This window comes from Caloenas nicobarica, chromosome 33 (assembly GCF_036013445.1).
Source record: "Caloenas nicobarica isolate bCalNic1 chromosome 33, bCalNic1.hap1, whole genome shotgun sequence".
Classification (NCBI taxonomy): domain Eukaryota; kingdom Metazoa; phylum Chordata; class Aves; order Columbiformes; family Columbidae; genus Caloenas; species Caloenas nicobarica.
Window position 1 is genome coordinate 1,106,078 of NC_088277.1, and position 15,319 is coordinate 1,121,396.

General features: G+C 46.3%; 2 protein-coding genes across 2 annotated transcripts; both read left to right on the forward strand.

Moving 5' to 3' along the window:
- Nucleotides 1–522: 522 nt before the first annotated feature.
- HOXC9 (homeobox C9) lies at nucleotides 523–3,931 on the forward strand. Its single transcript, XM_065654409.1, has 2 exons — nucleotides 523–1,187; nucleotides 3,120–3,931. The coding sequence occupies exons 1-2, from the start codon at nucleotides 623–625 to the stop codon at nucleotides 3,362–3,364; spliced, it is 810 nt and encodes a 269-aa protein (XP_065510481.1). The 5' UTR covers nucleotides 523–622; the 3' UTR covers nucleotides 3,365–3,931.
- Nucleotides 3,932–10,488: 6,557 nt separating this feature from the next.
- HOXC8 (homeobox C8) lies at nucleotides 10,489–14,579 on the forward strand. Its single transcript, XM_065654414.1, has 2 exons — nucleotides 10,489–10,924; nucleotides 12,889–14,579. The coding sequence occupies exons 1-2, from the start codon at nucleotides 10,489–10,491 to the stop codon at nucleotides 13,179–13,181; spliced, it is 729 nt and encodes a 242-aa protein (XP_065510486.1). The 3' UTR covers nucleotides 13,182–14,579.
- Nucleotides 14,580–15,319: the final 740 nt, after the last annotated feature.

The following is a 15,319-nucleotide window of genomic DNA, read 5'->3' on the forward strand; positions in this document are numbered from 1 at the left end:
GCTCAGCAGCCTGACGATGAGACAGGGCTGCAAAAGATGACAAAAGCTCCCTTTGCTTTTAGCCTAAAAGCTTCTCCCCCCCCCAGCTCCTTTCTCCAAGTGGGGAACCCACCTCCACTTCTCCCCTCTCTCCCTTTCCCACCGATATTCAATTTAATGTATCCATTAGAGGCGAGAAGCTGCAGAAGCAAAGGACAGAGACAAATTACGTCAAGAAATAGTTCCTTGGACTACCTTCCACAATTACCTTCCACCTTCCTTAGCACCAGGGCAGATCTCCCCCCCCACCCGCGGGCAGAGCATCCCCGGCTGGGGATCGGCCGAGCCTCCCTCCTCCCCATCTCCGCCCCATCGCCAGCGCATTGAGGATAAGCCGGGTGGCGTTATTAAGGGAAAAAAAAAAAAAAAAAAAAAAAAAAGAGAGAGAGAGACAAAAAAAAAAAAAAAAGGAAAAAAAAAAAAAAAAGACCTGCGGATTGATCCACGCTATATTTTTGGGTAAATACAATCACGTGAGGCCGGGCAGCCAATGGCACACTGGGAAAGGCTGAAAAAATAATTACCTGCCCTGATTGTTCTATGAGAAGATAAAAAGTACACATACAGTTCATACAATAATCTTATGAATGTAAAAGAGGGGGGAACCATGTCGGCTTCTGGCCCCATAAGCAACTACTATGTTGACTCCTTGATAAGCCACGAGAACGAAGAGCTCTTGGCCTCCAGGTTCCCCAGCTCTGCCTCCCACCCGGCTGCTGCCCGACCGTCAGGATTAGTCCCGGACTGTGCCGACTTTCCATCCTGCAGTTTCGCCCCCAAGCCGGCCGTTTTTACCACCTCCTGGGCTCCCGTCCACTCCCAATCCTCCGTGGGCTACCACCACCCCTACGCGCCCCAGGCACCCGTGGGGGCCGAGCCCAGGTACATGCGGACTTGGCTGGAACCCCTCGCTGGGGCCGTCTCCTTCCCGGCCTTCGCCCCCGGCGCTCGCCCCTACGGCCTCAAGCCCGACGCCTTCCCCGGGCGCCGGGGGGAGTGCGGCCCCGCCGACGGCCGTGGCTACGCGGACTACATGTACGGGGCTCCGGGGGAGCTGAGAGACAGAGCAGCGCAGACAATTCCTTCCCCGGAGTCCGAAGCCATCGCTTCCAGCAAACACAAAGAAGAAAAGCACGAATTAGACCCTAGTAAGTCGAAGTCATTCTTGTTTACGACCCGGGGAGGCATTACGGCTTCCAGGACCCTACTCAATAAAATGAAATTACCTTAGAGAGCCCGACCCTAAAACTCCAGATACGCAGGAAGATCTGGGGGTTTGAGCGAGTCCGCCTCGCAGAGCCGGAGAGCGAATATCTGTACTTTGTTTGGGGCTCTTTAGTCTTTTTATTATTATTTTTTTCTTTATTTTCCAAGGTTGGGGGCTGCGGGGCGGGGGGGCTGTTGGCTTCTTTGATCAAATATTCATCACCTTCCACCGGGGGGAAATAAAAAAAAAATAAATAGGAGAGTGCGTGTGTGAGAGGGAGCGAGAGGGGGGTAGGCAGAGGGAGAAGCCTCTTTGCTTTCAAATATTTCCACTTTCAAAGAACAAGGAAGAGTTGTAGCTGGCTGGGAGTGAACGTATTGATGTGGAGTGGGTTTTTTTAGGGAGGGGAAAGGAATATCTCTGGATAAATGCAGAGGTGTCTCTTTATCTATTTTAAAAATCAATAAAAGCTCCAGCGGTGCAATTATTCATAAAATGCTCCCAACACGTGGGAATAAATGAAAAGGTGGGTGTCCTGGGCGGGGGGCCGGGGGTGGGTGTGTGTGTAAGGGGAGAAGTAAGGAGGAAAATTGGAATTGTAAAGGCATAAACTAAATGCGTGGAGGTAGCTGAGGGTAAAAGGCAGCGAGCGCAGGACATTGGACCATACACTTGAAGAAACATCTTCTGCAGCCCAAGTGAGAGAGGAGCGGGGGGGGGAACTAAAAAAAAAGAAAAAAAGCAGGCATCAGGAAAGCTTGAAAATTGTAGGGGCAGGAGTCAGGTAACCGCCACCATCACCCCCACGTCCAGGAGAGCCTGGACCCCAGCTCTGCAGAGGGGACCAGCTCCTGGGGGTGCAGGCAGGAGCTCAGTTTACACCCGGGATTAGAAAAGATAATCCAACTCCCCCCCCCACCAAATCCAACCCCTCTTCACCAAATCATCCGGGAGAGGAAGCTCAGCATCCACGGGGGGGGATGCAGGGAGGATGAGGATGGTGAGGAGGGAGGGAGCAGCTGCCGGGTACCGCACACCCCCGCAGCCGCTCGGCCGTGCCCTGGCTTCCGTGGGACCCCCCCCGGGGTGATTTCCGAGCCATCAAACTGGGTGTCAGCATCTTGGGAGCACCTGGGTGCCTCGATATCTCCCTGTCTATCTGGCAAGGCGCTCGCATCTCTATTTATGACAGGCGGGCTGGTGCCAGGCACCCTCGTGATAAAAATAAGTCGAGGAATCAGGGGGGGAAAGTCTCGGGTTTAGGCGGCTGCCTAAAACGGGCAGAGGGGGGAAAAAACCTTCTCCCAGGGAAGGGAGAGATGGGGTTTGCTCCCCTGGGCAAGCGGGATGTGGCAGCAGCGCGGAAGGTCCTTTAGAGTAGGGGGGGGTCAAAAAAAAAAGGCAATTTCTGGGAGCCAGTGGGACACCTCGCGTGTCATCCTTCAGATATTGAAAAAACAAACTCGGCTTTGCGGGGCTGGGAAAGCTGCTAGGGCAAGTATTGGAGAGCTGAGGTTGTAAAAAGAGTTTATGGGCCTATGAAATGGTGGGAATTTTGACTTTTTATGACTATGTTCTTAGATTACTGCTAGCAGCAGTCATGTGGATAATTATTATTTTAAACCCATTGCTACAGTTTTATTTACTGAAACTTTTATGTGAGAACAGCAGCAAAAGAAAAGGAAATGACCCCTCCAAAATAAACAGATTAAACTCTTCTGAAGGTCACTTAAAATATTTAGGTAAGATCTGCTAATTAAACAGGTTTCTTGCTATAGATGCATCAGGACGTGGAGGGGGGAGGGAAGAAAGGCCAGCTGTATACATTGATTCTTTTTCCCCCCCCAAAAAATATAAAAATCTTCTTTCTCAGACAATCCCGTCGCAAATTGGATTCATGCGCGCTCCACGAGGAAGAAAAGATGTCCTTACACAAAGTATCAGACCCTGGAACTGGAAAAAGAGTTTTTATTCAATATGTACCTTACACGGGACCGGAGGTACGAAGTAGCCAGAGTCCTTAATCTCACTGAACGCCAAGTCAAAATCTGGTTTCAGAACAGGCGAATGAAAATGAAGAAAATGAATAAAGAAAAAACCGATAAAGAACAGCAATAAAGTTGGCAAAGTCCAGTCAATGAGAAACGAGGGTGGAGAGGAAAAAAAAAAAAAAAAGGAAAGAAAGAAAATAAAAAAGAGGCGGTTTTGGGGGGTTGAAATGTTTCTGACTTTGAATGTGCGGATGAATGTTTAGCATTATAGGCAAACACAGCAAGCGTTTTGGGACACGAGTCTTTTCTAAAATGCAACACAATAAAAGAAAGATGTTTGGGGGGTTTGTTTTCTCTTCCTTTCTTCTTCCTTGTTTTTTGTTTTGTCCTCCTCAGAAAACAAACACAAGAAGTACTTGAATTTTTTTTTTTTTAGTATTTTATTTCATAAATTAAACTTATCCAGTATTTTTATTTTTTAATTCCGCGAGGTCGTGAGTGAATATTTTGTACAAAAGAGAGGAAAAAGAGAAAAAAAAAAAAAAGACTGAAGGGAATACGGCTCAATGATGTTCTGTCATGGTGTTGAACGTTTCTGCTGTACTTATTTGTGTATTTTATTCTCGTCTCAGAACCGTTCTGTAATATTGTTATGTTCGCTATTGTAGAGCAGCTCTATGTAAATATATCTAACGTCACGGGAAAAAAAAAAAAAAAAAGAAAAAAAAAGAAAAAAAAAATTCGGTATGTAGGTGTCTTTTTATTCAAAGCCCTTTTGCAGAGAGAAGCCCCCGGGGCTTTGCCAGGCGGTGCCGGTACCGGTGCCTCGGGGGGGGGACCCCGAGCATCCCCCCCCAGACCAGAGCAGAGCGGAGATTTCTGCTTCCTTCCCCAGCACTTTTCTATTTCAGAGTACCATAATAAAAAGGCGCTGAGGTAAGGGTTATATATGCCATCAATTTTGAGATTGGGATAATTAATTGTACTAATTTATGACCCCGGGCAATCGAAGGATATGTAAAAAGACTAAATATGGATGCTGGGAATAGAGGAGCTGGCAAAGGCATCCGCTCCCTGCCATCCACTTCTGCCTTAGCCGTGCCTTGCCAAAAAACTTGGAGGGTTGCTGGAAGTGCTGCTTCTCGCAAGACAGCCCAGGAGAAGGGGAAAAAATTATACATTTTTAAAAATGTCTGGGGTGGAGAAGAGCCAGGGGGAAAGAAAGAGAATAAAGAAAGAAATGTGTGGTTGCGATGCGGCAGCCTGCAAATTTTCGGGCTAAAAGGTAAAAAAAAAAAAAAAAAAAGCAGACTTCCCCCCCCCGCTTCCTTCGCCCTACACGGGGGAGATTAAGAAAAAAATATATATATAAAAGCAAAGCAAGCTGGGGGTGCGACGGGTTGTGAAAAGGCGAGAAAGTCGCTGCCCACAGCGCCTGGAGCCGGGCTGGGCAGCGGCTCCTTCCCGGGGCGCTGAATGAGCAACGAGAGGCAGGAGATTGTCTGAAAAACGAGCAGCGAGGGATGTTTAATCATAAAAACTTGTTATAGGTCCCTTTCTTTAATGAAATGAGTGGAGCAGCGTTTTAATCTTGCTAATCAAAACCAGAGCAGGCGAGTGAGATACGTTTGTCGCCCTCGTCCCGGTTCCTCCGAAATAAAAAAAAAAAAAATCTGGAAGCGATTACTTCTGCTGATCTCATAAAATATTGCTCTTTAATATTTCTTGCTGAAGCATTTGGAGGTTTCTTTTCCTTCCCCTGATTTGTGTCCTCGCTTTTAAAGAGGGGTCTATTTTTGTCACCGGAGGGGGACAGACGCACCGCGGTCTATCAGCAGAGACATCCCTGGAGCATGGGAGGCTAAAAAGCCCTTTTATAATCCCAGTTTTGTGCTAGGTCTGTTTGGAAAAAAGCAAAACAAAACAAAACAAACACAACCTTAACGAGTCCAATGCAGTGGTCAGGTTAGAAAACATTTTAGCAGAGCGAAAGATTTATGGACCAAAAAAAAAGAAAAAGAAAAAAAAAAGGAGGAGGAAATCGTTCCATCTAAGTCATGTCAATTCATTTTAAAAAAATTATTATTATTGCTATTATGATGATTTTCCCTCCCGTCTGTTCTCTCCCTCTGACCATCGCGCCTCAAATAAAGAATAAAATCCCGCAGGGTGGGGAAGCAGCTCGGCCACCTCCGCGAGAGGGGAGAAATCACCCTCGTTTTCTCATTATTAATTAAGGGGGGGGAATTAAAAATCATCATTTGGACAGGACTTTGGCGGCAGTTTCGGACCCGGCTCTCTGGAGGGGCTTGTCAGGAGCGTTTAGCGATGTTGAAAAGCCGTGATGTATGGAAGTTCATTTTGGCCCCGCTTTCATTCCGAGCGGATCTCATTTCCAGTGCGACCACAGGCTGCTCCCTCCTCCTGCCCCCCCCTCCCCTCTCCCCAACCCCCCCCTCACATCCCCATCCCCTCTCCCCCCGCTTCTCCAGCCAGACCCCCCCCGAGCCGGCGGGCAGCGCAGGAGATGCCCCTTTGTCTGCACCGAGCTGCTGGTTGGGGTTTTCTTTTGTTGGTGGTGGGTTGGGTTGGGTTAAAATCCTGCCGCAGTTTTAGTTCATGTGCAAGGCCCCCGGTATCCTCAACCCCCCCCGCCACTCCGCCCTGTCCCCCGGTGAAGGGTTACACCAGTTATAAAATGCCATTTGGCCCCGCTGGGAGGCTGCGCTGGTGCGGCTCAGCCATTGAATTTCTCCTCCACAGCAGCCAAAGGAGAAAAAAACCCCAAAAAAACCAAAAAAACAAACCCAAAACCCAAAACCCCCACCCTGGTGTGGCTCAAAATTAATAATAATAATTTAAAAATATATATATAGTTGCGGCTCGCACCCAGCAGCACACCCTGTGGCCAGCGTTTCCCCGGACTAATGTATCAAAATGCTCCAATTTCGGCATTTTTTGACATATGGCGCGTGTGTGCAGACGCATACTGATACAGCTATTGTGTGCCGGCGCTTGTGAACATGCACATGTATTTCTGCCTGAGGAGAGATGCGCTTGGAGACAAAATATATATCTATAGGCATGTATATAAGGTTCTGGGGGTGGTTATTTTTGCGGGGGGGTGTGTGTGCCTGGTTTCAAATCTGCCCTTTTGTAAGGCACACAAAACCGACAGGACTCTACAGCTGGCCATAGGTACATTTCCGCAGCCAAAAAAATGCCACTTTTACAACTCTGTTTGTCTCCCTGCTATGCGGGGCTGAATAGGAGCGAACAAAACAGGACCCTAGATCTGGCTAGACGTCTGGCTTTAATTGCTTTATGGTTTAAATAAGGTGGGTGCTCTTCTCTTTGAAACCGGATTATTGGAATGTTTTGTCTACAAGCTACAAACAACAGACCCCCCTCGGACGAGGGGAGGTTAAAAAAAAAAAAAAAAAAAGGAAAGAAAAAAGAAAGAAAAAAAAAGAAAATCAAACCCCAACTCGAAGCTAAAACTGATAAAAGCGGGGAGGTGGAGGTGGTGGCGGGGTGGCACATCTGGTGGGTTTGTTTGGTTCTGCGTGCGTGTGTTGCTTTTTTATTGTGATTTTTATGGGTGAGAAAAGGGGGGGAAAAAATAAAGGGGGGGGGGGACGGCTTTTTCCAAAAATCCTTGATGTTTATAGAGGGGTGGTCGCTGCTGGAGGGTCCCCGCGTCCCGCCCCCCCCCACCACCCAGGATTATCGGTTCTAACGCACCACCCGGTAACCCCCCCACACCCCCCCCCTCCCGCCGCGCTGCGCCCCGGCGCGGCCGCGAGATGGCGCTGTTGCCCAATGAGAGCGCGGGCCGGCGCGCGCCCGGGAGCGCCCCGCGGATTCCCCGCACCCGCGGAAGCGGCTCCGCATCCGGGGGTGGGAAAGTGGAGGCGGGGGGGGGGACGGGACGCGGAGCTGCCTGGCTTCGCCCCCTTCGCACCATGCTGAAACCCCCCATAAATCGCTTTTTAAAGTGTATTTTCTTTTTTGTTTTGTTTTGTTTTTCCGCGGGGAGCGGCGCTCAGGGCTGACATCTGACGGCGCGGGGGGCGCGTAAATGCATAAAAATGCTTGCACAGAGAAATCGCCTATTTTGAAGTGGTTGCGTTTGCTTTTTTTTTTTTTTTCTCTTTATTTCCGCACATCACGTCTCTCTCCAAATCTCATTTTGGGAGGGGGAAGGAGGGAATGACATTTTTCAGTGAAGGTCAGGGCAGAGGGAGCGGGGCGGGGGGTCAAATAAATCCGGGAGGGTGCAATGAAACACCTAAAAGTACAATACACACCGATACAGCTACATGCACCCGTAAGACACATCACCCCCCACCCAGCCCCACATCTACACCCGGCCAAAACAGTAAAGACAAAGAGCAGCACTTCCCCCAGACACTAAATGAAAGATATTTTCCTTTCAAAAAACCAAAAAAGAAGCAGGCAATTGTATATATCTTATGTCATGAAATCTAAGAGGGGGTGGTGGGTCCGTCCTTTCCCAGCCACTGAAAACGAACATTTATTTCCCAGCCTAAATATTCGGAAAGACTCGCTGCACCTTTGCTCGCTGCATCCAGGGATAACGGCTGGAAAAATGCAGCATCTCATCCCAATCCCAGCCCGAACTGCCCGCATCTGACAACTTTATTTCTTTTTTTACTCTTTTTTCCCCCCTTCACTTTAATTTGCACGGCTGCCTTTATTGCATGGGTAGGCACTGGGCTTTTAAAAATAGAAATGTTATTGATTAGAGGAGGAAAATGATCACCTCGACTATTAGCTGTTAATTAAGGAGCCTCTGTCCCTAGTTGCTCTTTTCTTCTCTTTTCTTGGGGGGGGGTGTTTCTCTAGGGAAAGGGTGATCTGGGGAATGAGGGATGAAGTGGGTGAGTTCTGTAAAAACGAACATGGTCATCGTGCCGTCCTTGAGATTATTCGGGTATGAAGACTATTTCTTCACAGCAACCGTAGCTTGAGTTTCTCAAAATATTTTCACAACAGGCGGTGGAAAAATCACTGTTCTCCTGCATAGTTCATTGTCTGCTCACGGGGAGGAAAAACCCACCACACGTAGCCTTTCTAAATGGAAAAATACACCCTGCATGGATGAAAATCTAATAAAGGTGGACTGGGTGGCTACTGGCTCTTTTACTCTTCTTGGGAAGGTATCTGCAAAAATAATAATAATAATAATACAGTTTCAACCTGAGCAGAGGTTTGAGCCACTCCATGCCTCCAAAAAAAGGAGAATGTGACCTTTACTGGGCAGAAAAACACACCTCAAAACAGCTTGAAATGGTATTTTTCTCCCTCCACACTTGAAGCCGGTCAGAGTCACCCAGGTCTCTTCTGAAAATAATTAGACCGCCTATTTTTTTTCCCTTTCTTTCTTATTTTTTTTGGTGGAAGAACATGAGGGAAAGATTTGAAGGTCTGTAGACTTCTGAGGGCAACACGGGGACTGTGAACAACACAATGTCATGAAGTGGGTTTGACAATTTTTTGCGGCTCTACAGAAAAGAATCACTTCCAAAGTGTCGCTGTCGTGTGTCCTTCCCGGCCCTCCCCTCCCCGGAAAAAAAATTAACACGAATCCTGATGATTTTCTGTGTGGCGGTTTTTTAATGAGCTGAGTTCCTTCATGCAGTCGTAAAAATGAAGTGTCCGGAGTGAAAGGTTCCAGCGAGTGCAAAAAAAAATGGGGGCGAGGGGCACAAATACCATTTGCAATAGGAAAAAAACGGGGGAAATCACTATGTTGAGCAGCAAAACAACAGAAAAAAGAAGCTCGCTGGTTATTTTTTACAGGCATGCACAAAAGGGGGTACATACTTTCTGCCTCACTTTGCCTCTTTTTCACCCAAAGTAGCTCTCTTTGAGCAATAATCTACTTTATTCCCTTGGAAAGGCGCTTCCCTGTTATTCCCAGCCGTGGATTTTCAGTGGTTGGTTTGAAAGGAAGCAAGGCGAGGGGGGGAAATAAATAACTCCCCATAATTTTCTGCCTTTATTTTCTTTAAAGAAGGACAGCAAGGAGCAGCCAATCAATAGGGAGACGCTTCCCTCGCCCGCTCGCCCCCGTTTTTGCTTTTGTTTGTTTGATTCCCAACCATCACAATAACAACAACACGCACACCCCCCAAAAAAACCGAAGAAAAAATCATTAAAAAAAAAAACCAAAACAACAAAAAAAGGAGGAAATCCATGCTCAGCGACTCCAACCACACCAGAACCCCCCCTCCTCTTTCTGCCCCCTCCTTTAGGTGGGACCAAACCCACCCTCCCAACACCCCCCTCCCTCCCCAAACCCCAACACAATGACAACAACAACAAGAACAACACCAGGGACACCCCCAACCATCCTCCCTGGCAAACGGGTGACCCCATGGGCGGGGGGGGGACACGATGCTGAGCACAAGAAGAAGCTCACCCCGTTGTTTTTTTTTTTTTTAGGGGGGGGGGAAGGTGACAAGGGGGGGCTGCTTGGGCTCGTTTTACCTGTTGAGGTTACCTAGGCTGACCTCCCAGCGCATGTATTTGCTGCCATCAGTGAAGAGGCTGCTGCTGGGAAAAAAAAAAAAAAAAAAAAGGCAAAAAAAAGAAGCGGGGGGGGGGGTTGTTGGATATTAATGCGCACCTTCACCCTCCTCCACTCATTAGGTGTGGGGCCCCCCCCTTTCCGGAGGGTTGTGTGTGTGTGTCCCCCCCGCCCCGGCATCCACCACCTTTCCTTCATCCACTCCTCCCCCCCCCCCCGAAAAAAAAAAAAATAAAGCGCCCCAAAACGCTGTCATTTGGCTGGCAGGCTGGCTGAGCGTGGCGGAGGGATGCGAACATAGCGCGTGTGAGGGGAGAGAGAGGAGGGAAAAAAAAAAAGGAGAAGAAGAAAAAAAAAAAAAAAGCCACACCACCGGGATTTTGAGGAATTTGCCTGTGGTGTTAAAGGGAAGGAGCAGAGTTACAGAGAAATTGAGAGAGAGAGCTCTACCTACCGACAGATTACAAGAGAAGTCAAGAGCACCGAGAACCAACCGTACAGACACACAGAGGCACCATGAAACGCCTTTGAGATCGCATTAAAAAAAAAAAAAAGCCACTAAAAAGCAGGACTTGAGACAGTCCAGGGACAATCTCGCACTAATCTAGAATTAAAGCCGTCTTTTTTTTTTTTTGTCCTTTTTTTTTTCTCCTTTCTTTTTTTTTTTTTTTTTTTTTTTTTTGCATGCGAGGGTCATGAGTTCCTACTTTGTAAATCCTCTCTTTTCCAAGTACAAAGGCGGTGAATCGCTGGAGCCAACTTACTACGACTGCAGATTTCCACAAAGTGTTAGCAGGAGCCATGCTCTGGTGTATGGTCCGGGCACCACTGCTCCCACCTTCCAGCACCCTTCACACCACGTCCAAGAGTTTTTCCACCACGGAACCTCCAGCATCTCCAACTCTGGATACCAGCAAAACCCATGCGCCTTGGCGTGTCACGGAGACGCTTCTAAATTCTATGGATATGAAGCTCTACCGAGGCAATCGCTTTATGGTGCTCAGCAAGAGACGACTGTTGTACAATATCCTGACTGTAAATCGTCTTCCAACAGTAACTCTAGCGAGGGACAAGGGCATTTAAATCAAAATTCGTCTCCCAGTCTCATGTTCCCATGGATGAGACCTCACGGTTAGGACCTTTTTTTCCTCCTCCTTAAATGTTTTCCTTTATTTTTTCTCTCTCTTTCTCTCTCTCTCTCTCTCCTCTCTCTGTCTGTCTATCTATATATATATATGTATGCATATACAAGCACAAACAGATCTATAGATATATAAACATGCACATACACACATATGCATACATATATATATATGTAAGAATATAAATATAAGGGGCGTAGATGTAAAATATGAAAGAAATGAGCAGTTTTGTGCTAATGTTTCTTCTTTTTAGGAAGACCTTTGAAAGCAAACAAGACAGCAGTTACTAGAGAGCCAGCAAGGTGATTCCCTGCAAAAGGCTTAAATCACAATAAAGTAAAACTTGTTTTTTATTGCTTGCCTTGAGGATAGGCAATAAGATACAGCTCCCACGAGGTTATTTGCATGTTGATAATACACTGCTCTTTAAAATGTCATATAGCCCTTCATAACCGCTTGGAGACGAAGCCTGAAAGGTGGGAACTTGTATAAGTATTACTAATACTTTACATCTGTTTCTTAAAGCCTAGAGATAAAAGTTTAAACAGAAAAGGAAACTTAGCTCAGAGCTATGGGGTGGGGTGGAGGAGAACAGTCTGCTGTCCTGGGTTTAAAAAAAAAAAAAAAAGGGGGTGGGAAATTCAAAATAATTTGGGCTGAATGGAACTTTGCTCATGTGAAGTCCAGCTAATTGCACAGAAAGCGAAATACTTCAAAGTACAAGTTTCCCCCACCTAAGGACCAAGGTTGTCTAGAAGCCTTGTTAATTCAAAACATGTGAAGGTTAGTGTTAATTTTAAGGACAATCAGAGCCCTAAAGTTTCCTCCTCACCCCCACCAAAATTTAACAACAACAGAAAAAGGGAACAAAAAAAAAAAAAAAGAAGAAAATAGAAAGGAGTTCTGGCTAATGTAGAGAGGATGTGGCCCAGAGGCTGGGAGATAGACGCAGAGGAAAACATGTTATTTATCTAAGCTTTGACCTAGAGCTAGTCTCAAGGATGCAATCATTTCAAACTGGAGCCTTTTTTAATGATTATTTTTCTTGCAAACAGCTTGTTTTTCTCATTAAGAAAGGACCGTGCAGAAGGAAGTGCAGGGGCTCAGCTGCTCGTACCTCAGTCCTTTTTCTCTCCTCCTTTTTTTTTGCCTATTGCTGCAAATGTCCATCTCGACTTGTTTTAAATATAATTTCTGTGTTTGCACAGGCAAATATCCACCCCCCCCTCTCTGTGTGTGCTTTACACAGACCTAACCGAAAGGAGAGGGGGTTGAATAGAAAATTCAGATTCTCAGAGCGTAAATATCAGCAAACAGGAGGACCTGAGTCTGTATTTTGGGGATCAACATTTGGAAAAGGCAACAAGAGTTGGGCATTTTGAGAAAAAGAAAGAGAGAAAGGAAGAGGGGAAAAGAGAAAGAGAGAGAAAGAGAGAAAGAAAGAGAGGAAGAGAGAGAAAGGGAGAAAGAAAAGGAAGAAAGAAGGGGAGAGAAAGGAAGAAAAAAAGACTGGGGAGAAGGAGAAAGGCTGAAGAGGTTTTTATGGTGAACAATGCACCTTTCCTAGGAAAATAGATACATTTTTTTAAATAAAATGGAGCTGCCCACCAGGATTCAGCAGCCAGAATCACCTTTTAGGAGACTGGAAAGGTCTCTTTTGTGAATGAGCTTGACACCCACCTCCCTGCACCCAGGCAGGCAGAGCTGAGCACTCCCCAGCACAGCTGCCCACCAGGATTAACACCAACATCAGCCCTCTAATTATTAATAATAACCCAGCCACTTCCCTTTAGTGCCTTGAATACACAAAAATCTGAGGGGGGCTTATTTTGGGGGGGGGGGAGGGCGAGCAGTTTCTTTAGGAAAATCGAGGCGAGGGGGGCTCGGGGTGGGGTGGGGTGGGGGTTCAAAATGGGGAGAATTAAGAAGTTATTTGATGTTTGTGTCCTACAGCTCCCGGAAGACGCAGTGGCAGACAGACTTACAGCCGGTACCAGACCCTGGAGTTAGAAAAGGAGTTCCTCTTCAACCCGTATTTGACACGGAAGCGGCGGATTGAGGTCTCTCACGCCCTGGGACTGACCGAGAGACAAGTGAAGATCTGGTTCCAGAACAGGAGGATGAAGTGGAAAAAAGAAAACAACAAAGATAAGCTGCCGGGGGCCAGGGATGAGGAGAAAACGGAAGAAGAAGGGAATGAAGAAGAGGAAAAAGAAGAGGAGGAAAAAGAAGAAAGCAAGGACTGAGTTCTCAGCCCCTTGAAGTCTCGTTTTATGGCAGATGATAAATCGAGATGTTTACGACGGTCATTTGCTTTTATAGAGTATAGAATGGAGAGGCTCACACAGCAGTAACTACCTGTCAAACAGTTGTAGCCTTTTTTATTGTCATAGAAACTTCCCCTACTTTTTTTTTTCCCCCTTTTTTTTTTTTTTTTTTTTTTAATAGCTGCGTTTTTTAGTTCAATAAATACATAGTTGGCTTGACTGCAAGAGCGGGGGGACCAAACAACAAAAAAATTAAATAACCCAGCAAAGCAAAGCCACCCCCCAAGCCCCAGCAGTCCTAACCCAAGCCTGGAAGCAAATGTCACTGCTCGTCCCCTGCTCCCGCCTGCGAAGCTGCACACGCACCCTGGGTGCAAAATATGTATTTCTGGGTCCAGCTTCGCCTTGGCCTCTTGATTTTTGGTCATTTTTGAAGCTCGGGGTTTTTGCCTCTCCCGAATGCCCCCCCGGGGGAAATCCGAGGGTGCTTCCAGCTTCCTTTAGCTTGTTTGTGTAGTGTCTGTCTGTCTATCTGTGGAGATCTCCATTCCCACCAGCCATTTATCACCCCCCCGGGAGGGGCCCGAACTGCAGCCCCTGCCAGATAAGAAGAGGAGCTTGGAGGGTGAGCATACCTGGTAGCACCCAAACACACACCCCAACCCCCCCCATTTCTATAGGTCTGAGGCTTGTAAATACCTTGATAGGCCAAAAAAAAAAAAAGGCAAAAAAAAAAAGCAACCCAAACCCTTCCTTATTTCTATAGGCGCTGTTTACTCTTTGCTTGTGTGAGCACTCGAAATTCTTCATGTACTACCTAAAGGGAAAACCTGCAATAATTAGCAAATCTATTAGCAACAAGGGGCTTACGTATCTGAAATTTTACTTGGTGAGAATTTATTTAAGAAAGAGAGCGCTGTGTTTTTGCCCTGATGCAAGCTACTAAGTAGCAGAAAATAATAATAAAAAAATACAAAAAAAAACCCAACACCAACAACCAACCTTGTATTGTACTTTATCACTACCTATAGAAGGAGTCATGCTTTGAAAGTATTTGTAATGCGGTTTTATTGTCGTTTGTTGCTGCTTATTTTCTTGGAAAATAAAAAATTAAAAAAAAAAAATCCCAACAACTGAAACTGCCTAGTTGAGAACGCACAGTATTGTATTATTTTATTGTGCTTATAAAGTAGTGTAGAACTAAATTGCACTGAATGTATAGTTATCTATTTGTCTTGACTTATCTGTTAATGCAACATGCTCGAAACAAACAAAAAAAAATCGTCATTTGTTTTATGTAAAAGCATAGTTCTGCGTGTTCAAACTCTGAATGTAGCAATTACCGCCAGAAAAATTAAAAAAAAAAAAAAAAAAAAAGCAACCAACATTTCTGGACACCGTGGATTTGTATTGTATACGTGAGACATTACGTAAATAATAATAATTATAATAATAATAATAAAAATAAAAGATTTTAAAAGGACTGCGTTGCCTCCGGTGCTGTGTCTCTATTTCCAACCACCCACGCGTGCTCATCACTCAGAGTGGGCTCTGACTAATGGTTCATCCTTCAGATCATCCTTGGCACGCTTCAAAACCCAAAGCTCCTCTTGCTTTGGGAAGGAAATCAGAAGATTTGGCTCCAGCAGCAGCAGCGGAGGTGACTGGGGCGGGGGGGGATCTCCCCCTCCTGCCTCCCTGGCATTTCACTGCTGCGATGGCAAAAAGCTCATTAAAAATGCCAACGGTGCTGCTAATTGTCCGCCTGAAGCTGTAGGTCCGCCAGAAAAAAAAGTAAAATAAAATTTAAATAAAATAAAATAACGCGGCGTCTCCAGCACTAAGTCTTTCTTTGCGATGGGAAAGGTTTCTTCGTGGGGTGGGAATGGGGGGAATAAAGTGCATCAAGGTTGGATTTTTTACTTCTCCCAGCTGCGAAATGGCATTTGAAGGAGCTGGAAAGTACAAAACCCTGGTCTGGGGTCCAGTGAAACCCTTTCCTTGCTCGGGTTGGGCAGGAAACGCTGATTTTCTCCCATTTCTGGGTGCTCGCAGGCGATGGGGAGCGAGGAATTGGGAGGGTTGAGGTGGTGTGAAACCTGCCCAGCCGGGCAGAG